Genomic DNA, 18,062 nt, shown 5'->3' on the forward strand with positions numbered 1-18,062 from the left:
TGAGCTTCCAAAGCCCCCCGGATCTTGGCACCGAGCGGCCAAACCCCCCTAGTCTATTTGCTTGCTAGAATCTCCTACTCGATCTCGATCCCGCATTTGCTTCGATTCAGATCATGTCGACGGGGCCGCCGCCTTTTGCTGCGGACCTTGCTCCTCCATCGATATCAAATGGTCACACTCACAGCCACAGTCGTGGTCGCGGACACAATCGGTCCCGCTATGGACACACGCCGCCCCCTCCTCTGTCCCTCGGAGGATCAAATGTGAACGGATCGACTATTCCAGAGACAACGACGGCCACGAATGGAAGCTATGCTTATGGCCATGCCTCTCACAATTCGACATCCCATATGCACCAGCACACGGACTCCCACTCGTCATCGCACGTCCATCACGACCACGATCACGACCACGGCCATAACCATAGCCACAGCCACAGTCATAGCCATGCCCACGCGCATGCTCAAAACCACAGCGTAGCCTCTATTCATGATGTGTCGCATGATCACGATGTGAAGCCGATGACAACAAGCTATACGGATAGCCGTCCCAACCAACTGTGAGTTATCAGGATTTCGCAAAAATTGAAAATGGAAGCAGACATACTGATATCCTTTAGACATGAGATTCTTGCTGGTGCTCTTATCGCATCCCCTTGGATTGCACTGTCTTGGTATCCACGGAAGTGCGCAGAAGCGTGTCAAGCTCCCAGCGCCGCGGCGAAAGCTAGTTCAATGGGAATCGGACAAGCTGGACAGAAGGCTAGCGTCCTGACCGCATTCGCCCTCATAATCTTTGGAGGGGTGCAACTTCTGCGGAAGAATCAAGCAAACGGCCCCGCTTCGTCTGTAAAGTCCCCTGCACTTACGGTCAAGACTGCGCAGGCAGCATTCTTGCAAGTGGTTGCCATCGGTTTACCGATTTACGCCGCAATGAAAGTAGGTGGATTTTTGGTTGCCTTTGCGTTGCTCCTTGCAACTGCGTCGGGAGTCCCGAATTTAGTACAAGGAAACCTCCGCAGTGCAGCCTCTGAGAAGTATAGCCGAAAGAAGTTGACAATTGCGCTTCTGGGTTTCGTGATGGTATTGAGTTTCTTTGGTTTGAACAAGCCATGGGACTCTTCCCCATTCATGGGATATCTAGCGCTTTTGATATCCGTCTTTGTACTTTCTCCGCCCTTCCCATCTCTTCGCCACCAAGGGCCTATTCCCGAGCCTGGTCTTGTTGCGGAATCGATATCCAAGACAAAATCATCCGCGGTGAACCAAGCAGGTATTGTGGTCACGACGGATGCTCCTTTAGCTCTGCTTTCAGGGTCAGGTTTGCTTATTTTGGCTGCAATGTTCTCCCGTGGGCTACCATTCGAGCCATCGGATTTGATCTACATGCTCGTGCCTAGTGGACTGTTGGCGATCTCCTTGATGTTCTCATTCCCAAGTGGCATTCGTTCTCCTAACAAAAATGGCTTGGCCATCTGCACTGGAGCCGCAGCTCTCCTTTGCTCGCCTCATATTCGAGATGAAATTGTGCCCGTTTATGCGGCACGCTGCGTCTTGACCGGCATCTCATTCTTCGCTTCAAAGATGGATGATAGCCACCTTCGACTTAATGATCAATCACACAATCACAATCATCATTCTCACTCACATTCCATAGCCCCGGAATCCACAACTCGAGTCACAAAATGGCTTATTCACCGCAGTGAAGCATATCCCCTACTTCATAGCATTGTTAGAGAAAAGGATTCTCGCAGTATTTTCTACTTTATGTGGTACGTCTTTCAATCAGTTCTTGATTCTAGGCAGTTCTTCCTTGCTCACATTTACATTTACAGTCTCAATTTCGCATTCATGCTTGTCCAGTTATCATACGGCTTCATTACTGGATCACTCGGACTTCTTAGCGACAGCATTCACATGTTTTTTGATTGTCTGGCTCTGGTAGTCGGTCTTTGTGCTGCAGTGATGAGCAAGTGGCCACCAAATGCTAGCTTTCCATACGGTTACGGCAAGGTCGATACATTGTCTGGCTTTGCTAATGGCATCTTTCTCATGTGAGTCACTGTCAGCCCTTCGTCGCGAAACAAAATCTAACAACTAGCAGGATTATCAGCGTGGAGATCATATACGAGGCTGTAGAAAGGCTCTCCTCGGGTAGCGAAATGCACCGCATCGGTGAATTACTGGCTGTCAGCTTTGCCGGACTCCTCGTCAACCTGGTTGGTATTTTCAGCTTCGAGCACGGTCACCACCACGGCCATGACCATGGCCATGACCACTCTCATGGTAACGAAAACATGCATGGTATCTTCTTGCACATTCTTGCCGACACACTGGGCTCTGTGGCTGTAGTAATCTCCACCATTCTTGTGCATTACTCTGGATGGTCCGGTTACGATCCTCTGGCCTCATGCTTCATTGCGATTTTGATCTTTGCCTCTGCCGTTCCGCTAGTCATTAGTACAGCCAAGACTTTGCTTCTGGCTTTGCCTGCGGATACAGAATACAATGTGCGTGAAACGCTTGCTGGAGTCAGTACATTACGGGGTGTTGTTGGATATACTGTGCCAAAGTTCTGGCTCGACGATACTGGGCCCTCTGCGGAGCATTCTCACGATCACGATCATTCTCATGGCCAGGCAAGCTGTGGTCATGCCGAGCCTCATACTCACTCTCACAGTCACGACCATGAACATAGTCACGACCACCATGAACACCATGACCATGGCCACGACCACGCCCACGCCCACGACCATGATCATGATCATGAAGCCAAAGCACAAAAACTTTTCGGTGTGATTCATGTCATTGCCTCCCGTGGTTCTGATCTCGAAGATGTGCGCCAGAGAACGGTGAGCTATCTCAAAGACAAAGGCATGGATATTGTGGTCCAGGTAGAACGTGATGGAGAAGGCCGTTGTTGGTGTGGTGGAGGCACCAAAACCTCTTGAGTCAATTTGTCACCATGACATTGTTCATGTTCCCATGCCAGGTGTGAACTGAATTCAAGATTATATCCTGGATTTTATATTGTACAAGTCCCTCTGTATGTTATTACTCTTTAGCAAAGCATGTGAAATACCCGATCGAAGAATTGTATACAGCTCCATGTTCTCGTAATCCATTCATTGCTGCAGATATGCCCTGGCTAGGGGGTTAACGAGGATACAACTCGAAACAGTTATTACAACATCCAAACACGACTTCAAACATTTCATCTTCTCATCAAGAAGTCAACTTAGTACCTAAATCCAATCAAGCCTTCTCATTCGCATATGGATCATTCCCATAGATCTCATTCTCATCTCCCGCGCTCGCTGCCATGCGCCCCTTACTAGTCCTAAACAGTCCCTTCCTCGCATCAACCATTGGACTAGCCCACTTCTCCTTCCCATCCACATCGACCTTAAACGTCGTCGCAGCAACCCCACTAGGATGATAATTAATGAATATGTTCTCCCACTTCCCAACAGGAACCTCGTACGCCTCATGCATAATACTAAACATCCGCCCCTCCTCATTTTTACCTCTTCCCATAACCTGAGTATTCCAATAATTCCAAGCTTCACGATGAACACCATTCTCATGCGAGAATGCATGCAATCCGTCATATGTACGAAAGTACGCCATAATCATGAGCTCGTTGCCTGTTGATCGCTCATTGGCCAGGTAGCTATTAGCGCCTAAATAGCCATATTCTTCACTATTCTCGTCAAGATCATCAATCATGCGATTGAAATAGGTTCCGATCTTTCGCATGTGCGGATGAATAATTCCAAGAGGGTGATTGGTGCGAGCGGCGAGCTTGATGACGACAATCGGATGCTGTGATGGAATTGTGCTGCCAGGGAATTGTGCGGAGGTTTTACCAGGAATTATATTGGCCATGAGTGGATTTGGGCGTATGCCACTGTAAATTAGAGCATTGTCGATGAAACAGATGGTGAAATATAAGATGACAGGTAGAATTGCGATACTGGTTGGAATGAGCAGGAAGAGTGTAGATTGCAGTAGAGCACCGAGAAAGAGCCAGGTTTGCAGCGACAATGCATCACGGAAAAGCTGTAACGCAAAAGATTAGTTGAGAGATGGGAAAAGAATTGTGGTTAGACGTACATTGTGTAATTGTTGGTTGAAATATTGTGATCGGGGTCTGACTTCTGACGGCGGCGTGGAGACCGGTGTAAAAGTGGACATTATTGATATCAGGCCTCTCCTTGGGCTATATTTTGCACTTGACGTCTTTGATTTGTTGTTGAACTCGGATGCTGCTTTGTTCAAGTTATGTTTGATCGACAGTTGGGCGAAGTAGATGTAGATGTAACTCAAAGACTCCGAGTCCGTGTTATGACAAAGTTTTCAAGGGTTGGGGGCCCTTCAACATGGGAATAAAGGATGCTATTTATACTTATGCAAATATTGGCTGACTCCTTCGGCACTCGCACCCTCGTGATGCCCGCACGTCTTCTCGAGCCTTGCTTTTCCAGACCAATCATAATCTCCCTTTAACCAACCTTGGGCGCCAACGGAGAAGCCAAGGCAGATCTCGCAGTAGGTTGTGAGGCTGTCCGCCCGGACTAGCCTGTAGAAGACTTCCGTAGTCCGAGCATTGAATCCACTATAATGGGCTACCAATAATATTGATGATAACTGAAGCTATGCGCCCGGACTGGCCTGTACGTAGAAAGACTTCCGTGGTCCGAGCATTGAATCCACTTTTAATGGGCTACCAATACAGTCCCCTAATCCACTTTGGGAAATTCATTCGTGATTGCTACGTAAGTTTCTACTACCTTAACACCCTGGAACGTTAGAGATAAACTCATTGGACTATATTATAAACCTTCTCCAAAGTATCCATCTCAACATCTACTACCGCCCCGAAGAAAAGCAACTTCAGCGTGTGAATTATGGGGGAAAGAAGGATATATTTATCTCATGACCATCATCATGGAAGCAGCCATTGAGGATAGCATTCCAATCAAGTAAGAATGAAACCTCCAGAATTTGCATATCCAAGAATGGAACGGGATTTTGAAAAAAACGTATCCATGAATCCGTTCCCCAATTCTGGGGCTGAAGATGCTTCGCCTGTTGTCGCCAATGTACTAGTCACTGATGAAAACCCAAGATTGGCAAGAGATTGGCAAGAACACCCCCTATGACTGCTAGAGATATTCACTCTAACAGCTGACTCGGTAACCCTCATATGCGCATCTTTCCTCGCTAACAAAGCTTGATATCGGGAGCAGATACAACCATCTTCAAACAATACCATGCGTAAATTCATCCTCAAACCCCCATCGAACATTCATGGCGAATCGCTCGCGATAGAAAAAGCTCTTCAACCAGCATCCACGCACGTTCTGTCCCAAAGGCACCCGGATTGCTAGAAAGACACCGTAAAACCAAAGCAAGGACGTACCATTGCGTGTACGTGCTGAAGAACCATTCCCTCTTTCAATAACACATGACTACTCTCCAACGCTTCGCAGGCCAACTTAAATGACATCTTAAGCGTTTCATGTTGTTTCCTCCAAGTTTTGCGCATCCGTTTGTTTCCGGATAATGATCTCCTCTCGCAGCGGCAATACAAACTCCATCTTCTTACAAGCAGTGGTAATAGTATGTTGAGTCATGATTTGCAACAGATTATTCTGCGCTTCAGAGCCCGATGAAAATTCATATCTACTTAGCAGATATTGGTAGGAATCTTGAATATTCTTTCGCTTGCTTCTGACTTCAAGAAAAGCATCCTTGGGATGTTGGCCTCCACTATCCAGCATCGGATGTATCGATCGACATGACTCACTTTGAAACAAAAAGAAGGAAATCTCCATCCAACCACTAGATTTCAACCGACAGGAATGTTATTTCTGGATAAAGTTGGTTGTCATTCACGTTTAAAAGAAGTCGCAGGCCCCGATTTACGAGGTCAACCATGGGTTGAAAGCCATGATCTTCGGCGTAGGATATGCACATGTCCTACCGTTCCTCAAACAGTTGGTACAAGGCAGTCCGCGATCACAGCGAACTTATCGCTCATAACAGCCTTTGCATGACCGTGCGCCTAGTTTCATACTATGCGGAGAATATCCCCGCGACAGGCGATCTGCGTCATCACTTTCGACGGAGGTATAGGACTCCAGCCGCACGGGGCCGAGAAGTCCACAGTATAGAAGTAAGTCGGAAAGTCATGAATATTAACAACAGCTATAGAAATGAATGCAGAATATCAATAAAAGTGATGATCTCACAGTAAATCCCTTTACTTTAACTCATCCAAAACGTGCGTGGATAGATGATCCTGTGCTTCGTCATCCATCAGCTCTATGCCGGGCGCATATCAGCGAATCATGTTAGAAATCATCGTCGTCTCGTCTGTCGGATTAGCCAAAACTAAAGATAAGATTCATAGGAATAGAAGAGAGATTATATTTAGAGACCAGTATTTGTATTAGAGTGGCGTTAGACTCTGGAAGAGTAAGCTCTGTCCAAACGCAATATCAGTAGGGATCAGCACTGTCCCTGTCGATCTACGTCAAGGTGGATCAATGTCAACCTTGGAGCTCTTTTGCACAACCCGGACAGGTCATATTTATTTAATCAGGCTGATTCTAGAACTTGAAAACTAATATAAAATGATTGGGTGAAGAGACAACGACCGGAATAGACAGCATACATACATACTACATGCCGAGAGAACTCAACATAAGACCAGATCATAACGTCCATCATATACAAACATACCTCTTAGCCTCTTGGAATATCCCAAAAAAGCAAATGCGCGCGGACCAAATCCGATTTAAATCCCCGATCCAATCTCATCCCACGCGAAATCCCACACCAAGTGGGTCTAACCAAAGCACGAGAACGATAACGAGAACGAAAGCGAATCCTTGAACCAATCAGACTACTTTATATAAGACCGTTTAACACATATACCCCACAGTGGACCAGCGTAAGCCTGTTTGTTCTTGGCCATTGATGCTGACGCGGGAAATAGAAAACATGGAGCAGGCGCACTTTTTTCCCTGGGGATTTGTCAGTTCAATATTGACTTTTCAACTTCAAGTCTCTATTTCTTTCAGTATTGCATCGCGATAAATTATCGCTAGCTGATACCAGCTGTCGTTGTCGTTTCTGTTGATCCTGCTGCCACTGCGACGCTGTGTTACCATATAAGGATCTTTCTCCGCAACTGAACTGAACTCGACTTTAGCTCTCACACGATATAAGCGACCAAGCGACCAAGCGACCAAGCGACCAGAATCTTAAATTATCACCACCAAAATGAGCTACGCAACCTGTTCCCAAGTCTCCCTAACCTGCCCCGTCGAAGCAACAACATACGGCTACTACCCCAATCTAGGCGGAAATGCCTTCTTCACAGCCTTCTTCGCCGTAATCTCCATCGCACAACTCGGACTAGGAATCCACTACCGAACATGGACATTCATGGTCGCCATCGGAATCGGCGCATTAATGGAGATGGCAGGCTACATCGGCCGAGTCCTAATGCATTCAAACCCCTGGAACGCAGGCGCCTTCAAGCTCCAAATCGTCTGTCTAGTGTTAGCACCTACATTCGTCGCTGCAGGCGTATATTTAACAATGAAGCATATCGTGCTGAATCTGGGACCCGAACACTCGAAAATGAAGCCTCGACTATTTACATGGATCTTCATCAGTTGTGATATTGGGTCTTTGATTCTGCAGGCTGCGGGTGGTGGTGTTGCTGCTGCGGCTGGGAATGATGATGCGGCTATGCTGAAGGCGGGTGATAATATTATTATTGCTGGTATTGCGTTTCAGGTGGCTACGATGTCTGTTTGTGGGATATTCGGACTGCATTTCTTTTGGAATGTTTCGCGGAAGGGGAATGGGCTTGTTGGGGAGAAGAGTCTCGAGGGGACTAGCACGTCTACCGTCTCTCCTAGTCGGATGCGGATGGTTCTCGCTGCGGAGATCTTTGCTTACTTCACCGTTCTGATTCGGTGTATTTATCGGTAAGTGATGATCTCGAAATCAACACAAAAGTGATGGCTCAGCTAACTCGTTTCTATAGTATTCCCGAGATGGCTGGTGGCTGGGGTAGCCCATTGATGCAAAAAGAGGACGAATTCTTGGTATTGGATGGAATGTAAGTCAAACTATACGTCTTCAGGTTTGTTTTTGTCTTTCAGTTCTAACTAAACTTTGAACTAGGATGATCGCTCTCGCCTGTTTGGCCTTCACCATCTTCCACCCAGGCCTGTTCATTCCTTCGATGCGCACCGGCCACAAGAGCCAAAACTAGATCTCAGCGCTTTCAAGTTGATGACCTATTTGTCCTATCTCTTAATATTCACCCACAAGTGCTGCCCTTTACATCATTATATTATGGCGCTTCCCCTGTTTCCTACCTTAGACATACTTATTACGACATGAAAGCTAATAGAACGCTCAAGATATACTTCAATGTGGAAGTTCGTTTAATTCTCATTTCTGTAGTAAATCATCAAAAACATAAGTAAGTAACCCGAATGCGTAGAGCAGAGCACGCAAGAAACTCCAGCAAACCTAGATTGTGTAATTGAAGATGGAATATTATGACCATGAGGTTAGATGATTCCGCCCTAGCAAAAATCCCCCATCTCGCTCGCTCTATCATGCATTCCCTAAGGAGAGCAGCAACACCGAAGTCTCCCAAAAAAAAAAAGAGACCGGGAGACACAAGACACAACCGAAGAAAACGACCAGCCATATGCACCATGACGAATGAAGATGAAAATGAAAGTGAAAGTGAAAGTGAACATGAACATGAAAATGAAAATAGAGGAAAGGTAAACAGACCAAGGAGATGAGTGTGGGAGGAAAAGAAGGGAGGGTATTATATTGAATCCATAACTTAATCCTCGCCCAAGCTCTCTCGGACACAGCGACGGACGCGCTTCTTGAATTCCGCCGGATCCTCGCGCCACAAGCGAGCGGCCTCGACGTTTGCGGGACTCTCGTCATTCGGACTAGAGAGCATCGAGATAACGGACAAGAGAATAGTCTCGGGGGTCTGGACAGGCGACCAGCGCTCAGCGGCAGACTCATAACCGTACTTATCCTCCTCTGGAGGGTGGAGGATAGAAATGCAAACATCACCATTCGGGTAGACTATTCAAATATCCAAAGATCAGCACTGGTTCCAAATGTAGTCACATGAGCCTATCCCTGCTACATGTAATCTCCGATTCGACATGCAGGGCCCCATGTCGTCGTGATGTGGCGATCACTTACTATTTGGGTGGAAGAGCGGCGACTCGAACTTCATCTTCGGAGGCATATGTGGGTATTCAGTAGGGAATGAGAGGCGAGCACGAAAGAAGCCACCTGCAAAGAGAGAAAAAAGGTCAGTAACTTCATTCGCCAGAATGTATGACAGCAAATTAGAATCAGGAATCAGGAATTCCAAGAGGCTGTGCTGTGTCGGCCTGGAATATCCCGGACTCATTGTCCGAGATTGAAGAAGATCCCTACCTCCATAAAGCTTGACATCGTCCGAGATCATCAACATAACCTCCCACTCGAAGACGTTATTATCCAGCAGACCACAGCTGATCCCGGGAATGTCCTTATCGGATTGCATCTGCGACAGCTGTCGGCTGAGCATGCGGCCGGCGGGGGAAGTCGCCATTGTGCGAGGATCGAGGGGAATAGAATGCCGAATGGCTCAAAGTAGTTTAATGCACGGTGCTGTATGACTGGGCTGACTGGGGTGAAATAAGAGAGGCGCTTCGAAGTGAGGGGGAGAGAGAGATACGAAAATGATCTGAAGGCGGTGAGTGGCAACCTTGGAAGCGGGGGGAAGAGTGGACAGTATAGTGTAGTAGTTATAGTGTAGTATAGAGGGGAGAGGGAGTTAGAGAATAGAAGAGGGATTAGATGAATTAGAATGAGGAAAAGAATAGAAAAGAATAGAAATGACTTTCATTTTGGTCTTTACTCTGTCTGATTTTCTTGCTCAATTTAATCAAATCACTGCGGAAAGGAGAGGAATGATACCAGGACACCCGCATAAGTAGAACAACTATACTAGGAAAAGAAGCTGACAGTGAGACAATCAGTCAAGAAGTCACAGTTCAACGGCGCAACGTTTCTCCTCCACCAAATGACTTATTTCAAACCAGTCCATGGGGTTTGGAGTTTGACCACAACCTAGGCATTGATGCCATTTTACTGGCCACCGTTCTTGGGCATCATAATGAACAGCTGAACACCAAGAACAATCCCAGCAAAGGCACCCACAGCAACCACCATAGCAAAAGTCTTAGCCAAGACCTTAACCAGACGCACACGACTAGACCATTCAAAAGTGGTCCAAGCCTCCATCAGACCAATTCTACCACTTCCACCCACAATCTCAGGCTGGACCTTACCACCGAAGGAGCGATCAAAGGGAACAATAGTCTCGTCTTCCTCAGGAAGCATAGATGCCGCAACACGAACAAAGATCACACGGGCAGGAATGGTGAGCAGATAAGCGAGCAGAGCGGGAATTATAGTAACACCGACCCAGCGACAGATATCCTTCATATTATCCTCGGGACTAGAGCTAAGGTAGAAAGCACCTGAGAACTTAGCGAGAGCCATGGGCAAGAAGAAGGCAGCAGCAGTAAGGACATCTTCCAGGACAGCGGCGGGAGCGATCTTGATCCAGGTGCGGTAGCTGGGGATACGTTGGTAGAAACGCTTAGGGGAGGGCTCGGTGATGACGATATGAACCCAGGCCATTTGCCAGGTACACAAGAGCACACCAATGAAAGACTGGGCGAAGAACTGGCCAATGAATGAGCCGGTTGGGATAGGAACAAGGCCTGTAAGGAAGCCACGGACACATGTCCAAGACATGTACATGCTGAAACCACGGAAGCGAGACCAGAAACCAGCTCGGGAACGAAGATGCTTGATAGTCGTACGCAACCCGCTGGTGATAGGCTTGGGTCGGGCATTCTCAACGGGCTCGGGGTCGTTGGGATCGTATGGCTTAGTAGGGTCATCGTTGTTATCGATGCGAACGTAGATATCCGGGTTGGGATCTTCAACTGTTGCGAGAGTTGCGACAACAGAGCCGTATGTGTAGTCGATCTGGTTTCCTGGATTAGCGAAATGCATTTTTCGTCGGCTATTCAAATTATCGTCTCCTAGACTTACAGCTGCAATGGTCGGTACGATAAGGATGAGAGTGAGGAAGAAAATAGCAACCAGACCACCTGGAGTCTGTTCCTCATCAGGCTTAGATTCCTGGAGTTTGGTCGAGGCATATTCCATGCCTCGACGCATGAGGTGTGCGCTAACTGCAGACATGATGATTAAGATGATCACAAGAAATCAAAGTTAATCTTGTGAGAGAAGAGAAGAAAAAAGAAGAGAGAAAGAAGTCCCTTTACGAGATCGGGGGGGGACAGAGTGTTTATGAACGAGGCTCGGGGGAGACAAAGCAGGCAACAATGCTGCAAAGCGGAGACGAAGACGGTTAGACGCTGATGATGACTGATTACCTACTGATCTCACTCTTCCCCACTACAATCATCCAGAACCTTGGAATCAACCATAGAAAACAACCACGATTCACTAAACGAAAGGGACGAATATTGTCTGTCCGGATCAAATTTGCGATTCGAAATATTTATATCGATTTATTTATTTTTTCTCGTCCCCTTTCTCCAAGATCAACACCACATCCCAGTCTTCCACCCGCTGATTTCTGACTTCGCTGATTTCTGGTTTAAATATAGATTTCCCCCTTAACATCGGCGATTTTCCACTCCGACCCTACTGACCACGCCAAGCCCGCCCCCAAGAAAAACTCAAACGATTGGAAGGATTCTCGCAGCGCCCGGGACTATAAGGGGCCATAGTCCTCACGCAGAAGACTAGAGAAGCAGGCTAGTCTACACGACCAATCCAGGATCGCGCTTGTTTACGCCATCGCTCAAAAAGTGTAGGAAAGGGACTATGCTCGTCCACTCCGTGGACCCTGAGAGCCTCAGAGTGGATACTTGGTCCATGCGTGCGCACCCGAATGGTCCATGATTCCTTGATTTTCCGGAACTACCGAGCCACGGTCGCGTTGTCTCCACTCACACTCGTCTCGCTTTCTCGCTACAGTTCGGGGTCCTTGCGAGGTGATTTTGAGGGCGGGATTGCAGTAGTACTTCAGCTTTATTCGCATGTTGTCAACAGAATTGCCATTTTCTTCATTGTGCATATACGAAGTGGACATCCACTAATAAAATTGATGTACAGCCTCGGAAAATAGATCCAATACAGATTCAAATGAAGAAGTTCCATACCTTGTATCAAGATCCTGCTACTTAAAACCCCAATAAAAGTGTGTTTCACCTCAAGAGAGATAATCGAGGCCACTACGGGCATATACTGACGCTGCCAGTCTCAACACAGCACCCAGCACCACCACCGCAAGAACACCCAGTACCAATACCAAGATAATCCGAGAACTTCTTGCCATTTTTATCAGCATAATCCTGACAACCGCAGACGCTGTAAGATACAATATTTCATCAGTATGTTCATATAACATCGTAGTGGAATGAGTAAAATGAAGTTCCAGAATCATCTTACCTCGCAGTGTACCCATATCCTACATATCCAATATTATCGTAGAACTTGGAGATAGTCCATTCATCCGATGGGTCGCAAATCAACAGGTTGAACACTCCGGCCTGAGTATAGATCTTCCCGTCCAGTAGGTCCGCCGAAGACCACTTTAACGTTGTATCAATATTTGTAGACACGGATGGAGTGTAGTTGAAACCTCCAGCAACAAAGCTATTGTAGCTGCCCGTGATAATATCATCGATGGTAAAATCGTAGGTCCCGGTGCCCAGATCCTATAAATTCGTCATGGTTAGGAAATTCAGGGATCAGCTGTGTTAGAAATGAGGGTCATAGTGATCTAGCCACTGGAAGCTCACCTTGTAGCCTGGAGGATCGCCGTAGGTATAGATGACGTTATAGTCGCTTATTCTATACAACGTTCAGTCAGTATAGTCAATGGACAGGAACAGGGGAAATAAATTTGTTATTTACCCCTGCAAGTAACACCCATATCCATCATCATAATCGACCCATCCCTGGAGCTCCGCAGTCCACTTGTCTGCGTACCCATTGACTAGAATAAACGTTAGACAATCTGTGCATTTCTCGAATGATCAACATCATAAAAAATGAGGACTGACAAGTATCTTCATCCATCGGATAACAGTATAGGAAGACATCATCCGCGTTCCACAACTTATTCACAATCGTGGCCTCGAAGATCTGTTGAATATGCTGCTGGACAGTATTCAAGGTAATTTGGTTATCGCTCTTCGGGCTAATGATAGGGATATTCCGCTTATCCAAAAGAGCTCCATTGGAAAATAGAGTGATCATATCTGTGCTACCGCCATCGATATACTTGGCCCAGGCGTCCGTCCACTGACCTTGAAGAGCGTCCGCCCAATCATCAGCCAGGCTATTGTTGAAATACAGTTAGCTCACGCGCTTGGTAGGGTCAGCTAAATTTAATTATAAGGAAACACTTACAGACTCAGATTCTCTGCTGCCTGTGAATCAGTTGCCAATATCGCGTTCAGGCCTTCGGTGACCACACCACCAAGAAAAGCGCCCATCGCGGCAATCGGAACATCCCCAGTAAGTGTAGTGACAACGACAAGCATTGTACTGAGGGCTGTCATGAACTCTTCCCAGAAGAGATCCATGCTGGGAGCTGGCGGCCAAGTGAAGGCTGTGTACATGTCTTCTGCCAAATTGCTGAAGTTTGACGGCATATCGCCCGTTGCCGTGTAGAGGGCTCTCATGACCTAAAAAGAAAGTAGATATAAGCATTTGAAGCATCTTATTGAACCATATTGTTGCGTATGCATGTTGGTTGAGGACTTACATTGTTGAGGTTAGAAATGGATAGAGCAGTGCAGTATTCCCAACCTGTACCAGCTTCGGTGGTTGTGCAATCTGGTGCCGTGCATGATCCAGTATCAATCCTCCCGCAGTCAGAATTACTTTGTCCTATACCTAGAGGGTTAATCATGTCGAAGACAAAGTCGTCACCGTCATAACTATCAAGATATGAAGTTAGGGAAGCTGTGGCGTCTATATCATCCCAAATCGAAGACGCGATGATTCCAGCTAGAAGAAGGTAGGAAGTCAGCGATAATTCCCCCCATAACAAGCTAAAGCGAATAGTGAGATACATACGAGCTCCAACATCTGCACAGCTTGCATCACTTGTGAAATTGGTTGAAAGGCTCGTCAATATGAGTGTATTGTCGCAAGAGTAGAAATTTTCAACCGTCACCTTTTCACACAAAGTACTTGGGCAGTAACCATACGCACAACTGAAAGAACAAAGTCCGGTATAACTAGAATCCAAAGAGTCGACCGGACAATAGCTCGCAGTAGAGTTAATCAAAGCAGCAGCAGCAGTACCTGTCTCAGTGCATGTACACATAGGACTTGGGCAAAAGTTGTACTTGCAGGCGAATTCACACAAGTCCTCATAGTCACCACTGCCAGTGCCAGCGATACAACCCGTAGTGGAGGTCTTGGAAGTACACGTAGGGAATGAGGTGTCATTAGCTGCCTTCAAAGACTTGCACTGTGACTCGAGTGTACTCGCATCTCCCTGAAGATCCACAGCCCAATCTGTCGTGCCGCCGAAGTTGAGACCTTCATATAGCAATGTTCGAATTTCCTTATTACCATCACCCATCCAGGCGACCCATTGGGTATCTCCGAAGACTAATGTGTCAGAATAACTATCATCATCAAAGGAGTAGCTCGCATCAGACATGCTAGAGTTCGCGTAGTAGATCTCTGCATTGCCGAGGTATCCAGCGGTATCTGTACATGAACCTCGCCATGCCCCAGATTCCGGTCCGGTAAATGTGCACATTGGGCCATCGCACCCAGCCGTGGTCATTTGGAATGATCGTCCATAGCTAGTAACGCCAACATTTATGATGTTGGAAGCTACGCCGGCTTTCGTGATCATCGACAATGCGTTGATAGTCTCTGTCAAATTCACACCAGATCGTAAACAGTTTCCGAGCGGACAGCCATCCTGTGAATTGGCATTGTCGTAGTCCCATTGTCCATGAAGATCGTATGTCATAAAGATGATGTAGTCAACAATTAGACCAATAGCTTCGATTGGAAAACCCTGCAAGTACCAGAACGAGGCTGGTGCAGCTATTGAGATAGAGCTTCCAGGTACAGAGGACGCCAAGAACTTAACGCGCAACTCATCCAAGAACAAGAAATAGTTAACTCCATCATCCTCACTGCCTGCCGGGATGCCCAGAATATCGGGCTCACCGGGGTATTCCCAATCGAAGTCAACACCATCGAGGCCATATTCTTCTACAAAAGCGACAACGTTGGAGGCAAAGGTCGCACGATTTTCCTCAGTCACGGCTTGACGGAATATGTCGTACGTAGCCGCATTGGTAGAGAAGTCCCATCCACCAAAAGAAAGAATCTTCTTCCAGCTCGTACTCAGAGTGATGAACGTGTTGAATTGCGCGGTGATATCGGAAACATTGACTTGGAAATCAGAGGTAATAGTAGCAAAGCCAAGATGAACATGTGTATAGTCTTGGGTAGCAATACTCTCTACTGAGCTGCTCAAACAAGGACGTGTCTGATCATATCCTTCGAAGTATGCGATTTTCCTGAATTGCGAAGGAGCATCAGACATGACAATTGACGTTCCGCAGTTTGAGATACAACCATTTGTGTTATTCTCCGCGGTCCCGGGTGCCCCAGTAACAGACTCAGTGATTGTGCAAAACTCAGTTGTGGTACCACATTGTCCCCAAACATCACAGCAGGCGTTCAACGGGCATTCATTCAAAGTGGATAAGTTTGTGCCAGCAGGAGGGGCTACCGTGCCGGCAACCTGAGGACCACATATCGCGTTGGCAACTGGTGCAGGCATCGGGGACGATCCATTGCTAAGACAGATGTAGCTCCCAATTTGAAGATCGCTGCAGCCAAACCAACCCCAAGTATCTGTATTCCATTTTTCGATGTCGGTGGCAGTAATGTCATACTCAGCTGAGAGACCGCTGCAAGTATCATCTTGAACAACAGTATAGGTGTAACAAGTACCATTGGAGTATGTCGAAGGGGTATAATCAGGCAGAGTACCCGAGGAACAGCAGACGTGTTGGCCTTGAACCAAATCGTTGCAAAATGTGGAACCCGGATTGTACTCTTCAAGCTCGGCAAGAGTGATACCGCAGGTCGCTGCCAAGTCGGGGCAGAGGTCTCCTTGATACATAACCTGAGTAGTGGAACATGTTGATCGCGGGTGCAGAGCGCGAGCAACGTGACTTGCAGAGGGTTTTGGTGTGGAGGTAGGAGCCTGAGGCGGTACCGCCATTGAGAAAGTGATATCTTTGCCACTTGAAGTCTCCGCCAAAGTAGTGACACAGCTACCATTAGCCCATTTTTGGACAGCATCCTGAGCTGCAGACAGATCACCGGTTGCGTCAGCGATTATCCCAATTCCATATTGACTACTGCGATCATCGTCGCAGAGCTGCACGAGAAATTTCTCAGGTGTGCTGCTCTCTTTCAAAGTAGCAACAAATTCCTTGACAATGGAGTCGACCAGGCCTTGTTGTTGGATCTGAGAGCCAACAAAAATGCCAACGGCTACCTTGCCAGATATGGCAAAGGAAGCAGTATTATTGCAAGAGTCCTGTTGCTGGATATAGTTCTCGATCTCTTCTGTGACAGCAATAATATTGGAAAGCTCACTCGAAGACACAGTTGACTCTGTTTGAGAAATCTTCAAACTATCCGTGACGCTATCGGTTGCAGCATTCTGTGTCTCACACGACACGCTACGAGCAGAGAGTGTTGTATCATCACCGTCGACAGTACAAGCTCGAATGCTTTTCTGCGTTTTTCCACTGGACAATGAATTGAAAAGTACAAAGTCGAGCAGCATAGTCTCATTGCACCATGACAGACGATCAACGCTGTGATAAACAGTCCAATTGCTAGGATTGCTTCCACTTTCACTGCAGCTTGCGGGACATCGGCTTATCGCAGCCCGCAGAAGAGCGGGGTTTGATTGAAAGACGCCCTTGACAGTCGCAGTTGGGCTGGTGTTGACCGTTGCAGCACGAGTGACAGTCGAGATAGGATGTAAACCAAAGTAGTCGTCTAACTCCGATGGCAACGCACTAGCCAGCCAGATGAGACTGGCTAGCACAGCCAATAGTGAATAGAATGGTTGCATAGAAAAGTCAAATAAAACCAGAAACACCTCAATGAATGAAGAGATTGCTTCAAGAGGCTTGCGGAAAAAAGGAACGAGGAAATTGAGCTTTTATATAGTATACATTGAAGCTACAAGTAGTGTTTCTATGGTTATATTATCGATTATATCCCTTAGTAAATGCCAGTGGCTCCACCATATCATGATCATTGCTCGGCACACCCGGCATGAAGAGTCGGTCAATTCTAACTTGATTAGGAAGTAATCGAGTCCAGTTGGACACGATACAAGGTGAAAAATGGAGGCTGGGTCTTGTGTTTGCCCAATTTCCACAAGCCCGTTCTACCCTATACAACATGGGGGCCAGGATCCAGTAATATAGGCTAGTATCTTGAGCATATATGCCCCATATTATCCCGTGAACGTCGTTTTATTCGCTACATTCGAGGCTGAAAAAGTCTGTCCATCCACATTGTAATACCGACCCTAGCACGGTAGTTTGTGCGAGATTGCTTCGGATCGACTAACTACACAAAGCAAGCTAGGAAAGCCGAAATAGCCACATGGGCACTTGTAAAGCAAAGGGATGCCTGAACTAAGCATTGTTTGCACATCCTTTGAGCGCCACAATATTATTGTTGCATCCGGAGATACTGGAGTCATGAGAACTTCTGCAGCTTTTTTTCTAGTCTTCGAGCTAACAGGCTCATTGTGGCCAATGGGGATTAAAGTTCCCAGAGTCCGCGGAGCAGACTAGTCGCCTTTTATCATTTATT

At 46.9% G+C, this 18,062-nt stretch overlaps 6 protein-coding genes across 6 annotated transcripts; 2 read left to right on the top strand and 4 right to left on the bottom strand.

Annotated features, from left to right (window-relative positions):
* Positions 1–113: 113 nt before the first annotated feature.
* N7478_011648 (metal cation transporter MSC2) lies at positions 114–2,950 on the top strand (the record flags this gene model as incomplete). Its single annotated transcript, XM_056927862.1, has 4 exons — positions 114–559; positions 620–1,771; positions 1,835–2,053; positions 2,104–2,950. The coding sequence occupies 4 exons, from the start codon at positions 114–116 to the stop codon at positions 2,948–2,950; spliced, it is 2,664 nt and encodes an 887-aa protein (XP_056773589.1).
* Positions 2,951–3,254: 304 nt separating this feature from the next.
* Positions 3,255–4,196, bottom strand: fmaE (monooxygenase fmaE; the record flags this gene model as incomplete). The annotated part of the gene is made up of 2 exons (XM_056927863.1): positions 3,255–4,061; positions 4,116–4,196. 2 exons carry the CDS (start codon positions 4,194–4,196, stop codon positions 3,255–3,257), a joined length of 888 nt encoding a protein of 295 aa, XP_056773590.1.
* Positions 4,197–7,292: 3,096 nt separating this feature from the next.
* On the top strand, positions 7,293–8,298 carry N7478_011650 (RTA1 domain-containing protein; the record flags this gene model as incomplete). The annotated part of the gene is made up of 3 exons (XM_056927864.1): positions 7,293–8,008; positions 8,068–8,142; positions 8,208–8,298. The coding sequence occupies 3 exons, from the start codon at positions 7,293–7,295 to the stop codon at positions 8,296–8,298; spliced, it is 882 nt and encodes a 293-aa protein (XP_056773591.1).
* Positions 8,299–8,889: 591 nt separating this feature from the next.
* On the bottom strand, positions 8,890–9,666 carry N7478_011651 (putative ubiquitin conjugating enzyme; the record flags this gene model as incomplete). The annotated part of the gene is made up of 2 exons (XM_056927865.1): positions 8,890–9,146; positions 9,270–9,666. 2 exons carry the CDS (start codon positions 9,664–9,666, stop codon positions 8,890–8,892), a joined length of 654 nt encoding a protein of 217 aa, XP_056773592.1.
* Positions 9,667–10,205: 539 nt separating this feature from the next.
* On the bottom strand, positions 10,206–11,336 carry N7478_011652 (uncharacterized protein; the record flags this gene model as incomplete). The annotated part of the gene is made up of 1 exon (XM_056927866.1): positions 10,206–11,336. One exon carries the CDS (start codon positions 11,334–11,336, stop codon positions 10,206–10,208), a length of 1,131 nt encoding a protein of 376 aa, XP_056773593.1.
* A 1,061-nt stretch (positions 11,337–12,397) lies between these two features.
* Positions 12,398–17,307, bottom strand: N7478_011653 (uncharacterized protein; the record flags this gene model as incomplete). Its single annotated transcript, XM_056927867.1, has 7 exons — positions 12,398–12,533; positions 12,615–12,883; positions 12,968–13,019; positions 13,083–13,164; positions 13,232–13,509; positions 13,581–13,858; positions 13,939–17,307. 7 exons carry the CDS (start codon positions 17,305–17,307, stop codon positions 12,398–12,400), a joined length of 4,464 nt encoding a protein of 1,487 aa, XP_056773594.1.
* Positions 17,308–18,062: the final 755 nt, after the last annotated feature.

This window comes from Penicillium angulare (genome assembly GCF_028827245.1).
Source record: "Penicillium angulare strain IBT 27051 chromosome Unknown utg000009l_segment0_segment0, whole genome shotgun sequence".
NCBI classification, from domain to species: domain Eukaryota; kingdom Fungi; phylum Ascomycota; class Eurotiomycetes; order Eurotiales; family Aspergillaceae; genus Penicillium; species Penicillium angulare.